An 18,823-nucleotide genomic window follows, 5' to 3' on the forward strand; every position below is an offset into this window, starting at 1 on the left:
GCCCCGAGAGGAAGCAATCTTTAGCACTGTCCAAAACAGCCAAAGAGAGAAAGTGAGAGAAGTGATATAGATGGCTTGATGTGCGCAGGTTTTCTTTTTAAATCCATTTGATAACCTGAAACTGTTCTCACTTGAGCAAAGCACTGCGAATGACAAACAACTCATTCTCTAATATATTGTACTTTATACTCAGTCAGTATTTTATATTGCATTACTGTTGCTGATTAGATCATACAAGTGGTTGTTCATTTTTATTTCAAATAAAATGTTGGGTCGCACTTCATATTAGGCGTCTTTAACTACTATGTACTTATATAAAAAAAAATGTTAAGCACAATGTTCTTATTGTGTTGTTGAATCGCAAAACACTTGCTGCTATTGAGTCGGGATACAGGTATGGTTAGGTGGAGGTATGGTTGGGTTAAAGGGGGGGTAAGGTGTGTAGGAAACTCAGAAGCGAAATTATTGCAAATTGTAGTTTATATAGATTTTTAGTGGGCAAATGTGACCCTGGATCACAAAACCAGTCATAAGTCTCTTGGGTATATTTGTGGCAATAGCCAACAATACATTGTATTGGTCAAAATTTTTCTTTTATGCCAAAAATCATTAGGATATTAAGTAAAGATCATGTTCCATGAAGATATTTTGTAAATTTCCTAGTGTAAACATATAAAACATTTATTTTTGTGAGTGAATGCAGCACAATCGCGAACATAAATGGACAACTTTAAAGGCGATTTTCTCAATGTTTCGATTTTTTTGCATCCTCAGATTCCAGATTTTCAAATAGTTGTATCTCGGCCAAATATTGTCCTATCCTAACATATACCATACATCCATGGAAAGCTTATTTATTCAGCTTTCAGTTGATGTATAAATCTCAATTTTAAAAAATTGACCCATGTGACTGGTTTTGTGGTACAGGGTCACAAATGAAGTATCCAGGTATAGTAACCCGTCCCAGACTCCCAGAGTGTTACCAGTCCTAATCCAATCAGCATAAATATTCAAAGAATGGGACAGTGGCTCCAAGAGCCATTAAAGACAAAAGGTAAAGAGAACAGGACTGCCAGGAACCTCTTGCTAAAATCATTCCTCTGATGTCATAATCTTTAAATGCTAAATACAATGTACTTCCTCTTAGTTTTTTTATGTGATGTTATGTAAGGATGTAGGATCAGCAGATCTTAAACAGATTCTTAAATATGTAATCCCACAGGTGTAAGGGAAGAGTGAATTATAGATGTAATTACAGAAATTAATTACAGCTTTAATTACATGCAAGTATTTTTTAAATCTTTAGTACAATATAAAAACATGTAGGCCTATGTGCATGTAACCTGCTTCATTATACAGACCGATTAGTTAACTAGTCATTCAAACAACCCACCAACTAGTACATTTTGAAAATATACATTAACACAGCACATTTTTTGCTGTTATTTTAAAAAATATTTAAAAAAAATATATACATTTTTATTACAAGTACAATGTAAAAGCATGGATGTGCACAATAAGTGATTCATTTAAATGTACATTAGTAGTTAATAGGGATGTACTCGAGTACTCGGACATGACAGCGACGATCAATCATGAAAACGATGATTGCCGTAACTTTAACTTTTTTTTCTGATTGGTTATTGCAGCATTTTGGGCGGTACCTGAGGTCTGATTGGTTAGTGTGGGGATAGCATGCCTTCCAGACCGGTGAAATAAAGTGAAACTATCACTTTGATCATGAAAATACAGTTAAGTGTGGGATGTGTGACACCAATCTGACATATTTTGTTTAGTTGTCTGTTCAGAATCGTGGAAGAATGATTATCTCAAAAAAATTATCTTTAAAAAAATTCATGATTCTCAATTCAGCCACAATCGTGATTCGTGCAGCTCTATTTGATACCTCAATGTTTGACTTCATTTATTTTTTTTACCAATCTGGTGTGATGCTCTTCACATTAAATGTGAACACATGAAATAAGCTGTCGAGCTGTATAAAATCAATTTTTCCAGTAGAAATGGGAATGCTAGGATGTTAGCTATAAGAGATGGATTGGGTTCTTATGAGCCAGGGATGAGGGAACACGTGTTCGTCCTCTTTTCGTGAAGGTTTACATAAACTCTGAGGGTGGTCTGTCGTTTCTGGAAGAACACATAAACCTGATATGACAGTGTGTATGTGCGTGATTGTGATGCACATGTATGTATGTTCTTCTTCCGCAGGGACAGAACAACAGTGCATATCTGTCTTTAGGAGTTATAGGGAAAATATGTGTCAAAGTCTGTTTGCGTATTTGAGGACTAAAGCCTCAGCACAAGTGGTTGTGTTTCAATCAAACATCAGATGCTCTCAGATGGATGGAGTTCAAGGCATGCTGTAACCATTCATAAGGCTAGGAATGGTAAACCTTAGCAATTCTGTTTAAGTTATTTTCAATAGCATGTTATTCAGGAAGATGTGTTTTCTCTGAGCTCAGCATATTATCTTCATGGTACTGGCGTCAGAACCGTGAGAACGGTAAGATATGATAGTCTATGTTTACATATTAACGTCTGTTAGTCTTCAGCAACTTAGCCCAAACCTTGATGAACGATGTCACCATTATGTGGAGATTAGCCAAACATAAGAGGACATTTACATATAGAGTTCTTAAAGGTATAGTAGCAAAACAGCCTGTTCATTAAAGGGTTGATGAAATGACAAATGAAAAGGGGAAAAAAGGTAATCTAGTTTAGAAATATACCCTTTATATTCATGTTGGCTTCATCTGAATTGAAAAACTTTTATACCAAACAAAAGTTTCAATTTAATGAATGTCATTTGGTGTAACCGTCAAGTAACGTAATATTTTCCATAATTTCCTTACACCTTGAAGACGTGAGTGTACATCTCAAATTTTTAAATATATATATATTTTTCAAGGTAAATATTTTATTTAACAAATAGTATGCGTTATTTATTTATTAATAGCATCAAGTTTTGGGAGAGTTGCACCGCATGACAACTAACCATGCCTAAAAGGTCAACCGATCTGAAATTTTAAGGTAAGATCATTTATTATCTTATTTTCATGGTCATTGTAACACATGCCTTTAATTTATAAGACACTTTTTTATGAAATAAATATAAAGATTATGCCAAGCATAAAAACATTCTCATCACTGAAGGTGTATTGGGGTCAATTTATGCATTTTAATTTAAATTAACAGATCAGGGGTGGGGGGGGTGTATTTGACCCAAAACTAAACTACGACTTTTTTTGGTACAAAAAAACCATGACCACCACCAGTAAGTGGACTTCAGGGAACACATAAAATGCCATAAAATGGTTTTAAGTACTTCAGAAGCTTGACTACGAAATTCTGGCTGCCAATTTTCACTTTAGTAACTCATTCCTTTCCTCAAGAAACACACTCACTTTTTCTCTCTCTCTCTTCCTGCCAAGGTCAAGATATAATCAAGCTGTGTCGTCCACAGTTACATACCGGGTCCAGTCCAGTCTCTCTAAGGACACATGAGCTGGTTCTGATGGTTCTCTACTTTGTAGTGTAACTGAGGCTTCAGAGCGCGCAAGCATGCAGTATATCGAGCGTTTACTTCCTTCCCACCTGCGAGACCATCCATTAGAAGAACGACAATATTTCAGCCGTTCTAATTTTCCACCGCTGGTCTGCCAGGACCTGCTCTTAAACCATGTTGTCTAAAACTGACAGCCCTGGAAGCTCTGCGACTATTGCGCAGTTTAACATCCTTTTGGTCTTGTCAAATTCCCACAGTAGAGGTTCATACTGTGTTAAACATTTTTTTTTTTTTGGTGAGGTCTGGGTAAGTCATCTGTAGCATATTCAGCCTGATTACAGAAATCTACAATACAAATAAATTCAAATGACATTTAATTTGCACTGTTAGCGGTTTGTTTCAAAGGCTATTATGATCGATCACTATAAGATATTTCAGAACAAATACTTAAATACTGAGATTAAAGAGAATACTGAGGTTGAGAGAAAAACTATATATCTCCCAGATTTTTAAACACAAAAACAGCTTTGGCAGCCAATAGCTGAAGGAAAACTTTGGATCATTAATAGAAGTCTAAAAGACAGCCTGACAATATAGCATTGCTGAGAAAACGCCTAAATACAGTACTGTGCAGGAAGGTTTCTTCAAGCATCTTGGAGACGTTCCCGCAGTTCTTCTGGATTTAGTCTGTCTCAGTTTTTTCTGTTTCTTCATGTAATCACAGACGGACTCGATGATGGTGAGATCAGATCATACCGGCTGTTGTCAGACTCCTTGTGCATACACAAATCTCACTGGATTATTACAATTAATGGCAAAAAGAATGTTTGGAAATGTAAACTGATATTTCCTACTGACACACTACAGCAAAAGATATAAATAACTGACTTAAAACCATTTTTTTGGGGGGGGGGGATATTAACATGCCTAAGACTTTTGCACAGTACTGTACATGTGTAACCATAACCAACCTCAATCGCTTGTTGATATTATTAAATGTGGAGGAGTTGGTATTTGAAGACGATGAAACAGATCCCTATAGGGAAAAACATAACCTTGCATCATAGTCGTGGAATTTCCTGGTCCACTTTTTCACATTTCCTTTATCAAAACATCTAAACACTCAGGTTGTGAAATTACATCACCAATCCAGTCATTCTTACTCTTCTGCCGCAAAAGCACAATATGTAACATTTATACAAGATTGGTATTGATAAGATATTGCTCAGAACTATATCTGCTTGAGAATGAGATATTGGCCTGTTCATAACCACCAGACAAACTTTCAATATCGCATCAGACGTGTCGACATCACACCAATATCACTCTCTTCTCCTCCTACATTTTGGTGATTCATCATTTGTGCCCAAAAACAACAACAATCAATAATGTACAAGCTGCATTTTAGAAAGCTACAGGACAGTATGGGTTTGTTTCAAACAGCATCACATGTTTTCATGTGCAACGGTTTCGAAATGCTAAATAACTGCAGTGGGAACGATGTGACGAGCAAAACCAGTTGTTTTGGTTTGAAGCCCTGAAAGTGTACCATCATTTTCCACATGGCTTCCTTTTCTGCATAATACAGGATGATGACATAGTAAATAATGAAGTTTCGCTTAAAACCTGACACCTTGCTGCACAAGTCATTTTAGTATTATTTATATACTAGTAAAGTATTTAATATTTATAATAAGCTATTTTTAATTTTAGTTTAACTTTTAGTCATTTTGTTATGCGGTTTTGTTTCTTTTAAATATTTCTATTTCGCTTTAACTTATTTTTATTTCAGTTTTGATCATTCATATTTATTTTTATTTTATTTAAATTAACAAAAACAATTTTAAGTAGTTTTAGTTAACAATAACCTGACTGAACTCGCTCACTAACTCACTATTTTTCATTTCACTTAAATATTCCTTAGTTTTAATTTTATTTTAGTTTTAGTAATTAATAATGATTATTTCTATTAACAAAAACGAATTTTAAAGGGGTCATATGATGCTATTTTAAAAGTTCATTATTTAGTGTATTGGGTGTAACAGAATAGGTTAACATGCTTTAATGTTCAAAATATACTGTAAATTATTGCATCTTCTCTATTCCCAGTCTGTCTGAAACGCTCTGATTTCTACAAAGCCCCTCCTTCTGAAAAGCTCAGAGTGCTCTGATTGGTCAGCTGAGCTAGTGTGTTGTGATTGGCCAAACACCTCAAGCGCGTGCGTAAAGTAACACCCTTTACCATAATTGCAAGTTTCAACTTCCAAGTCTTTAAAGAAATAGTAAACACAGTTAACTCTTTCTGCACCAATGGCACTTCCCCGCCATTGACAGAATTTTCCAGCAATCCATGTTTTCACTGTTATATGGTAGGGGGCGCTATTACGCATCTTCTGAAAGAATCTCTGGATCAAAACAAAGGAGAAGAAGAAGCAGAAACAAGCGACAGAAGCATTGCTTAATGTGATCATCAAACATTAAACAGCATATAAATCAAAACTGCCTAACATTACTGAATAAAATGTCAACCCAGGAAGAGGTATAAGAACGTGCAAGCTTTGCTATGTGGTTGCTTGGGTGGCTTCTTGCAGGTCTATGGGATATTTCAGTTTTTAATGTCTGAATACTGCATGATTTGAGGTATCGTACATCCCTAAATGAAAAATACATATCGGTTGCCCACTAATCTGAGCTGGTGTGGTACGGGTTAGTTTTACACTCATGATTAGATATTTGTTCCAAAAATTAACCCAAATATGAGCAAAAGTAGTAGTGATGCTTGTCTCAGCTATACAGAAAAAAAATAAAAATAAAATAAAAATAAGCAGAAGGGTACGAAATGAAATTATTCATCAGTATCCTTCATAGTGATCTGGAGACACTCACCCAGAGCAAAGAGCCCCAGATGCAGCGCTTGATCTGGGAAGTAATCGGAGGTTGTATACATAAACATGTTTTCATAAAGTACTCAAGAGGGACACACAATCAAGTGACCCAGAAATGAATCTGTCACAAGCCTATAAATAAAACAGATCAGAAGCAACAATCAAAAAAAGATACAACTGGCAATAGCTGCAAAAAAAAAGAGGAAAACTCAGACACAGATGGCTGTTTATTATCACCAGAACCACTTAAAGATGATGTAAAGCAGGAATTCAAATTCCTCCTGTCCACAAACAGGACACTCAAAAACTAGTTCTTCCAGGGTTCTCGTGGGACAGATAAGCGAGTTATGTGTACTTTTGTCATTGATTTGTGGGAAATAATCGGCCATAATAGAGTTGCTTGGTAACCTGGACCTTTTTAAACATTGAACACTTCTAAGCCTGGTTTCACAGGCAGGGCTTAGATTAAACCAGTAGTAGGACTTTACAGTTCAATTAGGACATTTAAGCAGCTTTTATAAACGTGCCTTAGAAAAAACAGTACTGGTGTGCATCTTGAGACAAAACAATGGCACTGACATATTTTAAGATATATCAGAGCAAGTTGCTTGCAGTTTAAACAGCTCAATCATGCATTTTAGTCTGGGACTACAGGATTAAACCTTGTCTGTGAAATCGGAAATAGTCACAAACCGCTTAACTGAAGTCAAAACTAACAGCTTTAATGCAGCTATAACATTACATGCTCATGCATATTCCAGGAATATTAGGGAATATGCATTCCCAACTTATGCCGGGTTCAGACTACACTATATTTTTGTCTGTTACAACAGTCAGAGTCAGATTATGCTATCTTGACTGCTAAATGCTTGTGTCATGGACAAGAAACATGTCAAGACTACATGTTGCTTCCCGACCAATCACCTCTTGCTGTCTTTAACGACATGCGTGATGTCATCAAGAAGGTGGAATTAGTGACTGACGTCCGGACACAAGAGCATAAACAACTGAAGTATTAGCTTAATGCTAATTCCAGTACTCACTTTTTTCACTCTGTCGTGGTCGTCCCTCGAGGAAACATCTTATGGGCAGGAGTATTGTTGCCATAGCTATACAAACCTTTCCTCCATTGCATAATTCCACCTAGCAGCACCAATGCCATAGTCATTCTTTCGGTTCAGCATGTTTAAAAGCTGTGTATGGAAGAGTTTCTGTGCTCCTATTGGTCAATGTCGTAGATGTGACGGAATCCATCGTAGAGGACCGGAAAAAAAAGAAACATGCTAGCCTTTCTGTCGGGACATCCCGGGATTAACTCATGGGCCTATCGGGAAGGTGCCAAGGGCACTAAACCAGAGGGGAGGCCCAGGCAAGCTGCACGGTTGATACTGTACTGAACCCGGCATTATTTTACTGCAGTAAGGTGATGTATTCCGGATCGAAAGGGTTTATACTACACCAAAAACAACTGTAGGACTAGTCAGGAATTGATTGGATGAGCTACAATGAGCCCTTTATAGTAGAGATATGGGTATACAACCAAGATTAACAGGGTTCTTTCAACAGACATCACTGTCATGAGTCACTAGATTCATATGATGGGAACATGCCTTTGGCATTGTGTAGGACCGGATAAGGAGTCTCCTGCCAAAACAGCGACAATGTACACCTTCATAGTGTCAATAGATTGAGAAGATACAGGAGATAATAGAACTCACTGTCTTCAGTATCTGACCATTCTGGTTTCTGTTATATCTCTGCTGTGTTCTTTTAACCTTCTATGGAACAATTCAACCGTTTGTGTGTATATAATGAAAGTCAATGGGGTCCAAAACAACATCGGAACCCATTAAGTTCCATTGTACGGACTGAGACATTTGGCAAAATACCTTCTGTGTTCCACAAAATTAAGAAAATCATACAGGTTTGGAATGACATGAGGTTGAATGAATTGTGACCCAATTTATTTTATGTGAACTCAGGACTAGCTGACTCACTGAGCTTGAACTGAAGTCAATCACAGATCATCAGACAGGTATATCTCTCTAAAGAGATAACAACAATCCAAACGTGGCGCAATGAAAAAATGCATTTATCTGTCTGCATGTTTCACTAATCTCCAAAATATGTTCTGCGAGACACAGCATGTAAACAGTTCAAGAAATGGGTAATCCATTGGAATGAAGTGCAAATTGCCCAACATGTTTATTCTGAATGAGGCAGGTATGGACTATGCCAATGGACATTGGCCTTATTGTGGAGATCAATGACCACTAAACTGCATTTGGAGACATCGGCGCATGCATAGATGATGAAAATGTGTTGGACAGTTTGTTCTAGATCATTACTAGTGAGTTCTAGATCATTACACCAACCATAATTACAAACCCTGACAAAATTACATAAACACTATATTCCTTTCGCTAACTACCACTAAATATTTCACACAGCAGCCAATGCAGAGTGACATCTCAGTTTCTCGTGCTGCTTTGAAGTTTTTCAGTGGCACTCTCATGATCTTGACATGAAAGAGGACGCCCTGGTATTCCCAGCATGTGCTTGAAGCAGAGTGGAACAGTTTTCCCAAGAAAAACAGATCTTTGAGTTGTAACTTTATTACAAGTCTTTCTTCCTCTTGGGTTTGATTTATAGAGAACGCTTGGGTAAACTGACTGATGGCGGAAACCTGAATGTTGGCTTGACAAATAAATCTAAGTGTAATGACTTTATGAAACAAAAATATGAAGGGCCAATACGAGTCGATGACATGATGTTCGTGTGTTTGTCCTATTCTTTTATTCAGAAACTCAAAATATAATACAATTGAAAGAGAAAATGACTTACATGATGAGCATGGTGTTATTTTCTGAATTAAACTTCATTCTGATATTTTTGTCAGGATGGTATAACTGTTCTGATCACATAACGGACACTAGCTTTATTGAATGAATGAAATTCTTGAAAAGACAACCTACTTAAGCATAGTTTGACGCGATCTTCAAAAAAAGTCTGCCAGATCATAGTCGTGGTATTTGACTAACATGCAGGAGAAAGTTAGTTAGTTCACAAGTTAGTTCAGGTTGTAAAATGTCATGTGGTGCAACTCCCCAAAAAGGCAGTAATATATAAAAAGTATATTTCTGAGGCCACATGTGTTTAAAACTAGCTTTTTCCTTTATCATGGACACTCTGATATGTCACTGACCCATATATGCAACTACGAGTTGCGTTATGAACTCAGAAGAACAAATGCAACAGAATTCCCCACAGTGTGTTTGTTTGTTTGTTTGTTTTCTATTACCATCAAATCTACATATATTATTTCCCGTTAATGCTCTCTAAAGCTCTTTTGTATGCGGAGAGAGATGAGATTCAAGGTTTAATCCTGGTCAAACAATTGACCTGATGCAAACATACCTACTCTGAAAACCTGTTTTCATAGGATAAATCCGTTGGGATTAAAGGGTTTCCAACAAGATATAGAGCATTAAGGCCCAGAATGCAATCATAATTCATTTCACTGAGTTCTTTTTTTTTCAAACATTAGGGAATCAGATTTATGTATCAGGTTAATAGCGATCCATTTTGTCCTGACCTTTCTAATGAAATAGTGTTATAGGATTTAATAAATCAAATCAAGAGATCGATGTGTGCAAATCACAAAGGTCGCCGGGATATGTGGAGTGAATTTTTCATTTATCTTCTGAGGATTATGATCGTTCATCGGTGTGTGATGTGGAATAGGTAAAGGCCACTCCTGTGAAATCTGCAGAAAAGGGGAGTCATCCGCCTACATCCAAAAAGCCTGTTGCCATGGCGGCCAGTCACTGCCAATGATATCAGCTCGTATTGACTTTATTGACGTATTACATAATGAAGCAGAGGAGGCATTCATAATTCTCAAAAGGTGATGCTGGAGACAATGGATTACATCCAGTTGACTGACATTTGTGGTAGAAGAATGAGGTTATATAATTATACAAGCAGCCATATTAGAGTCTGTAATGAAGATAATCATCTATCCATAGAAATAATAGATTTAGACTTGCTAACTGGAATAAAAGAATGTGATCAATCAATAACAATACAGTAATTTATATTATTACATAAATATATATATATATATATATACACATACAACATTCATGTGTGTATGTATGTATGTATATACACACACACACACACACACACACATACTACTCTGTATCATTAATGTGAATCAAACAAAAGAGAACACAACTTTATAACTTTTTTAGCTTAAATAAAAATAAATGTATATTTAATTCATACACTGAAGACTATAAGCAATATTTTATTTTTACATATGATATATTACATTTTTTGTACTAATTCTAACTGCATGTAAAATAACCCTATTGTACCTGAAAAACTTAATTTGTTTAATTCATATTTTTGTTATATTGTATTTGTAATTTGCTTCTTTCTTCTTGTTTTTAATAACAGAAAAGAGATCAAATAAGAAAAACTATATCATGATATATCTTTATCGTGAAATCAAATTTCTCATATGGTGAAATAAGAATTGAGTCAAATCGCCCACCCCTACATGCATATATACACAAATATACATTTATTAATAAATGTAACTATTATTGAGATTTACTGGGTCATTTGCATATTGTTTCTGCAAATTTAGAAACATTCAGTTGTGCCTTCATGGTATCTCTTGGCTTTCCCACACTTTACACTATACATCTATACATTACAAACAATGAAAGTATTTCCGTGATTTAAAGACAGCAATACTTATTTTTATAATGTAATACGTGCACTACAGACAAGTGTGATAAAGGATGGTTTGAGCATTATGGCAAATGTTCTCTGGTTCAGTTCCTTGTCATCTTAAACCATACATTCTTCTCATGCATTCCAGTCAGCCGATTATAGAAGCCCATCCATTAGAAACACATGCTGAGTTCTAGGGTCACGACCCCATATCTGTCCGTTTCCTTCACTGTAGGATCCAGGAGAAAAGTGGTAGTTTCCTGTAACTATAGAGACCAAATAGAAAATACACTGTTGTGCTATTGAGAGACTGTATAAAAGGCTTGTTCTGCATGTTCAGAGCTTGTTTTGACACAGCGCTGAATGTACTGTCGGGTGAAACAACAGAGTCAATTAAGTTTGTCAGAACTGTTTACTCAAGTCACCCTCTTTGACTTCTTGAGGCAAAACTGATTTAGTTGTTTGACGGCTCTGGCTTAATCCACAGAGGAAGTAATGAGGCTTAATGTAAACCGACTACACACATCAGAGTGAAACCTTGACCTTTGTAGGCTAACGTAAATGTGCACATTTCTGTGAAAGGGAGGTGTGACAGGAGTTGCCACATGCCGGTTCTACTGCATTGTCAAAGAAGAGGCCGCTGACGGTCATGGGTTAAGAATGAATGAAGGGTATTGTGACAGGTGTGCGATTGACTTTACCTTTGTGTTTGTGAAAAGTCTGCCGTGCAAAACTGTTTGCCACATGCTGTCATGCTGACATTCACTGACAATGCTTTCTTGAAAACACATACACAAAAGCAGACCTCACAATAGAGGGCCAGTCAAACGGTCAAATTTGTATCGCAAGTTGTACTGTTATAGCTATTCTCGGTACCATACCTCCATCCTCAAGGGGGCGATAGAGTTCACATGTGCTTATGATCTAACTTACTCAGCAAAATTATTTTCAAACTGTTGCTCCAGTAGTTGATCAGAATGAAAAAGACAATTTAGAGTAATGCCCGCAGGCTTTGATTAACCCCTGAAGCAACATTAGGATGTTGTGTTGCGGTACGAATCGTGCAGATACAATTAGGAAAGCAATTATATCAATCTTGCATGGCTAGAGGCGTCTACATTTGTACAGTTCCAAGGTTAATTTCTAAATAAGAAAACGTTGAAATCAAAATGTAGTCCTGTATGCACTGACGACTCGCGAGACACTCTGTGTCCAAATATACGCACTTCACTACGATAGGATATGCAAAAACGTATTATGTCAAGTAGGTAGGATGTCTCATTTTTTTTAAATGGTAATTTTAGGGGAATACTTTATCTACTTTTGTGTTCCCCAGAAAGAAAATAATTGGAACGACATGAGGATGAGTAAACAATTTTCAGAATTGAAATTTTTTGGCGAACTATCGTCATATAAAGAAAAATCCAAGTTAGCAAAATTAATGTAAAATTTCACGGGTGAAAAAAGTCCATCGTCTATTGTCAATAACGTAGCAATATATGAAGCACATCACCTCAGTTGTCCGTTTCGAATCCGTGTGACATACTTGTGAAATATGCATCATACACAGAAAGTTGTTCCTCCCCATGGTTAAATTGTACTTGTTTAACAACACCAGAACTATTTTTGTGGTTGTTTGTTTTACTATGCCTCGGGTAAAAAACAACAACATATGTTCATATGTTCAATGGCAAATTATATACGGAAATGCATTAATACTACACACCTACACAACGCACTTCATCAACGGTCTAGACGGAAGTTTTTCATCTTATTCAGGAAATACTATAAGAGTACAGGAATTCAGGTGCAACACTGTCCCACCTAGATGCCTCTAGCCTATTTCACTCAACTGACTGTGACTTCTTCAGCGCAGTGTGTACCGCAGCCACACCTGATCTCTCTTAATACTGCACAGTTTTCTGGCTGCAGGTTGAAGCATGTAGAAACCAGCAAACAGCTCCACCTTTCCTAAAGCTGACAGCCTGCTTGAATGACTGGGAAGATCATTCTGGTTCCTGCCTCCTACTCTCCATGTCCCAGTTTCACCACGTTACACAACAGCAGCCGGCTGTCCGTCAGCATGTCCACATATACACTGTGGTGCCCGCCAATTTCGTTCTGTTCACTTTCTGGCTGGAGTGACTCAGTGAAATAACATGTTTAGTGTGAAAGTGTCCTCAAGGAGTTGATCATTTCTGTAGATGCTCCAGTTACTTTCTAACTGGAGATTGAGGAAACTTGACAGAAATTACTTTCTTGCAGTCTACAGGAAGGGTGTAAAACATAAAGGGTTAGTTCACCCAAAAATGAAAATTCTGTCTTTAATCTTTTTGATTAAATCGGAGAGCTTTATGTCCCTCCATTGACAGCTACGCAACTGCCACTTTGACACTTGGTATGACACAACAAAAAGTTCATAAGAGATCATAAAACTAAACATATGAATTGAGCGGTTTAGTCCAAAATTTTCTGAAGAGACTCGATCGCTTTATATGATGAACAGATTTAATTTAGGCTTTTATTCACATATAAACATTCATCAACGCACACATCCCTTCAGGTAAAGAGAAGCTTAAGCATGTTCGCTTGACTTGCAAAAACCAATGAGGTTTATTCTCGTGTTACACAGAACGTTTGAGCTTCGGGAAGAACCAATGAGGTTTGTTCTCGCATGTCAATCAAGTTCGGTTGAGCTTCTGTTTATGTTCGCTGATCAATGTTTAAATGTGAATAAAAACCTAAATTCATTCTGTTCATCATATCAATTTTGTGGATAAGGGATAGTGTCTCTTCAGAAAATTTGGACTAAACCGCTCAATTTATATGGATTAGTTTTACAATCTCTTTATGAACTTTTTGAAGTGTCTTAGTTGCGTAGCTGTCAATGGAGGGACAGAAATCTCTCAGATTTCATCAAAAAGATCTTCATTTGTGTTACGAAGATGAACGAAAGTCTTATGGGTTTGGAACGACATGAGGGTGAGTAATGATAGCTGAATTTTTCTTTTTGGTTGAACTCTCCCTTTAATTCAGACCCAGACATACGAGTACCTTTACTGTAAGAGACAAAGCTAAAACTAAATCTTTTGAGTTATTGCCATCACAAGTAGAAATGATGGCTTCAAAGGCTGTGACACACCAAGCTGAAGGTTGTCCATCTTTGAGCCGTCTTTGAGCCATCTTTGAGCCATCTTTGAGCCATCTTTGAGCCATCTTTGAGCCATCTTTGAGCCATCTTTCTATGAGCCATCTTTGAGCCATCTTTCTATGAGCCATCTTTGAGCCATCTTTGAGCCATCTTTGAGCCATCTTTGAGCCATCTTTGAGCCATCTTTCTATGAGCCATCTTTGAGCCATCTTTCTATGAGCCATCTTTGAGCCATCTTTCTATGAGCCATCTTTGAGCCATCTTTGAGCCATCTTTGAGCCATCTTTAAGCCGTCTTTAAGCCGTCTTTGAGCCATCTTTGAGCATCTGTCAGCTCAGTTTTTGCTATGTGTTTCACTAGACTGATACTGTCAGCGGCTTTTTGGCCAACTGAGCATGTTGAACTGGTATCGGTCAGTCAGTGATACAAATCCCTCTGATTAGCTTTTCAGTAACCAGTGCACGGGAAGAGAAGTAAAAAGTGATGAAAGCAAGCAAACAGGGAAGTCCAGTTCTATTCACATAAAAATTGATCAGTGAACAAATTAATTTATTTTACATTCTCCTCATGAACATTTTGAACCGTCAAGAGTTTTGGGTGAATAGACTTTCAATGGAGAGACAGAAATCTTTCAGATTTCATTAAAAAGATTTTCATTTGTGTTACGAAGATGAATGAAAGTCTTATGGGTTTGGAACCAAATAAGGGTGACAAATTAATGATAACTATATTAATGAAATAATTTTCATTTTTGGGTGAACTAACCCTTAACACTTGGGCCAAATACCACAAACACGTCTTGAAAGTAGACAAGTTGTCAAATGCAAAAACTGCAAGCATGTGTGTTCAGACAGGTCAATACTCTGGAAAATGTTGAGACTGAGATCAGTCTGTCAGAAGTTTGAGTTAGTCATGTGACCTTGCACTCAAAATGGCAGCCAACATGATGGTGGTCGACTCTTATGTAGAAAATTGCAACTTTTCTAGGCCTTTAAAAGTATTAATAATTTCTTTAAAAAATATAAGTGTAAAAAAGTACATTCACTGGATCTTTTCCTTCAATAGACTATTTGAAAATATCAGAAGGTGACAAAAAATACAAGCATGTCTGAATGTGCTAAATGTAAAGGACACTACAAGATAAATCCATCCATCCATTCTCCAAATCGCTTGTCCTATAGGATCATGGGGATAAACTGTAATTTTTCACCGAAATCTGCAGTCTGGCTCTTCATGTATGGTCCCTAGAGAGTGTTAGTGAGTGAAGCTGGGAATACTGGATGTCTGCCCAGAACATCAACCCCCTTGCCGAGACTTCATCTCCATGACCCTGATGCCTGCCTTTCAAAAGTCCTTGATGCCTCAGAGGCACAAAGAGGGCAGAGCTCGGAGCATCACAGACAGTGTGCTGGATAAATGTCTGTGCATGATGGATGTTGATCCAGGAACATGTTGTAATTGGTGAAATCACATTCACCGCATTGTACTTAACATCACTGCTGTAGAATGACGTTCATGATGCCTCAATGTCTGACAAAGAAGATAAAAGATCAACTGAACTGAACAGACGGAGAACAAGTTCAGCATCGTCTGTGTCCTTCATGTATGATGGCAAATCACAGAGCCATGACTGTCAAAAGCTGTGATTCACCTCATTAGAATTCATCTGAAGTGAATCTGCCCATGCTGAAAGCTGCACGTGTGCTGACTAAACTACTGAAACCAAGACTTTCACTGTGCTGAGAACAAGAACAGCACTACAAATGATATAAATGCCATAATTCCTGCAACGTTAGACACCAGGCTAGAAAATGAAAGGAATCGTTCATCAAAAAGCAAAAAATCTGTATCAAACCCATAAGAATCTTTTTTTAAATGTCCTGGTAAAACGTATAATAAAAGGAGTCCAAACAACTATGTCCTTTTGGAATTATAAGATGCATAGACTTAAAGGGATAGTTCACCCAAAAATAAAAATGCTGTCATCATTTACTCACCCTCATGTTGTTCCAAACCTGTATGATTTCCTTTCTTCTGCTGAACACAAAAGAAGATATTTTAAAGAAGGTTGGTAATCAAACAGTTGCTGGTCCCCTTTGACTTCCATAGTATTTTTTTTTCCTACAATGGGGTCCATCAGTCGTTTGGTTACCGACTTTCTTCAAAATATCTTCTTTTGTTTTCAGCAGAAGAAAGTCATACTATCCCTTTAAATTCTATATTCATTAATTTCGACTCAACGATTGAGTCAATGAACTGAAATATAATAAAACATCAGCCGGATTTATGAGTCAATCAGATCAGTTTTTTGTTGAGTCAACAGTCAACTTTTCTCACGTACTCTCATGAATGCTCCAGAGAAGATTTGAATAACAAATTATTAAATGTCAGTCACACTAGGCTATACTGCATACTCTTTTGAACCAATGTATGAACCATTTTAATCAAACTTTTATGATTTTATGTGATTTTAAGCACTTTAGCGCCTGTTAATTGTAATTAAATGGAAAAGAGCAATCAGGATATTCTTCAGATTTTCACAGGTTTACATGTTCCCTTACTGTTTTTAAAATGCATATTCATTCTTTGGCATTTTTTTATACATTTGTGTTTTTATATAATGCTCATGATTATATTGATATGCATGTCATGCATTTTATATTATATTGTGTTGTAATTCACTAATTTACCTACTTTTTACCTACTTAGCGGTGAACTATCCCTTTAAGTCAGTGGTTCACAAACTTTTTGACTCCAACTTAAACATCTGCTAACAATATTTAGCTAGTTTATTTATTGCAGTTGAATCAATGGCCCGAAAAAAAGCAAGATTGTTTTTTTTTTAAATCCATTGATGACTATTATAATTAATTGTGACGATGACTACTAAATGACTGTCTCTGGTAAAAGCCTTAGAATTAATGACTATATCAATTTGCATTATTACATATTATACATGCAAGCCTTATTACTGAGATGATTAATGCTACTGTAACAGATGAGTGTATATTCAAGAAAGCTGTGCACATGTGTAAATGGCCAGTGTTTCTGCATTAGTAATCCTGATACTTGGCGTGTATAGCACAGCAACGCCCCCACATCATCACTGCATTAGGTTTCATGTGATGCTCTCGCTTTATCTGGACCGATTAATCTCATTTATTTCAGTAAATGATTCAGCAAAGCATCCGACCAACATCTGTAACACAACTATACAAGAAACTAGCGAAACTGAGCTATAGCGGCTAGAGATCCGTGTCCTTAAAAAGCCCTCATTCATTCAACTGGTCCCTCAAGAACACGGCGAATGTCCTCATAACCTAGTAACAAGAAGATGACGAGCGAGACAGCATTTTGGGGCGCCTATGATGCCCAACACTGTAGCACGCGCCCGTGATGCCCTAAAAACATACCTAGGCTATGGATGTTTTGAGCCACAATGTGTGTACATGTTTAAAATCACATTGTTATAAACGGAGCATAAAAGCCCGACCTGTTTTTAAGACTCGTCGTATTATAACATAAACCCACAACCTCAAACAGAAATCTATTGTATTTTACAATTAACCCTCAACTGACCATAAGCGCTCAGAGAAACACATTAGAGGAGAACCGCCAACGATGTTATGAACTGTGTGTGTTGTTCAAAGAGAATATTCTGAGCATTCACATCCAAACAGGCGTCAGCTGTGGATCATGAGTGTGTTCTTACCTGAAACGGGGAGAATCTTTAATACATTCCTCAAAATCCACCGTCATTTTTGCAGTTATTCCTTCTTTCAGTTAAAAATGTAACACAGCATTGCCGGTGGTTGTAATACGCCTGAATGTAAAACGCAAGTGTATCCCTTTCCCCGGTAAAACAGTGGCACTGTGACACACTGTTACAGATCTATGTGGATCAGTTTCAGCGCTGAGAGAGCTAAGGGACCGTCGTCAAAGATGCGGCAAGAGATGATAAGGGAGCGTCTTTCAAATATCCCACATTTGTACTGTGTGTGTAATATTTGGTTTGACTGTGGCTTCGTCTTCCATTCACTATTCCCTACATTAGGCCTACTCCACTAATATAGTCTCCTTGAAGGAGTGAATGAAAATGAGTGAGTGAATTCGGACAGTGGAATTTGTCTTGAACTCTGTCATGGAAACTAGCATGAACCTTAAAGCTCCAATATGTAACAATTTTGTAATAAAATTTCCGAAAATAACTCGCACAGTGTGATATATTTCCTCCAGTTGTGTACTTACAATATCTCAAAAGTCTCCAAAGATTTTTTATTTCAGAGAAATTCCGATTTTAAATAACTGTCCGTCCCGGAAAAGAAATGTTGCCTCTCAGTGACGCAATGTCCGCACTATCCTTTTTTTCGGTGTGGACCATGTGATATTCCACCACACCGGAACATCACATGGTCAAATGCGGAAGTGGTGGTTATAGCGTTATTGCCATAGAGAATGTATGGTAGCTGTTATGGATCACGATTACTCTCTATTGAAGTGCCAACAAAACGAAAGCGT

At 37.0% G+C, this 18,823-nt stretch overlaps 1 protein-coding gene across 1 annotated transcript in view; it reads right to left on the minus strand.

Annotated features, from left to right (window-relative positions):
- Positions 1-18,229, minus strand: part of acap3b (ArfGAP with coiled-coil, ankyrin repeat and PH domains 3b) — a 90,381-nt gene extending 72,152 nt beyond the window's left edge. The window contains exon 1 of the mRNA XM_081358380.1: positions 18,018-18,229. Within this exon, the coding sequence (XP_081214506.1) occupies positions 18,018-18,064 (47 nt within the window). The 5' untranslated portion in view covers positions 18,065-18,229. The remainder of the gene's footprint in view (positions 1-18,017) is intronic.
- Positions 18,230-18,823: the final 594 nt, after the last annotated feature.

The sequence above is a fragment of the Scardinius erythrophthalmus genome, assembly GCF_964197995.2.
Source record: "Scardinius erythrophthalmus genome assembly, chromosome: 25".
Lineage (NCBI taxonomy): Eukaryota > Metazoa > Chordata > Actinopteri > Cypriniformes > Leuciscidae > Scardinius > Scardinius erythrophthalmus.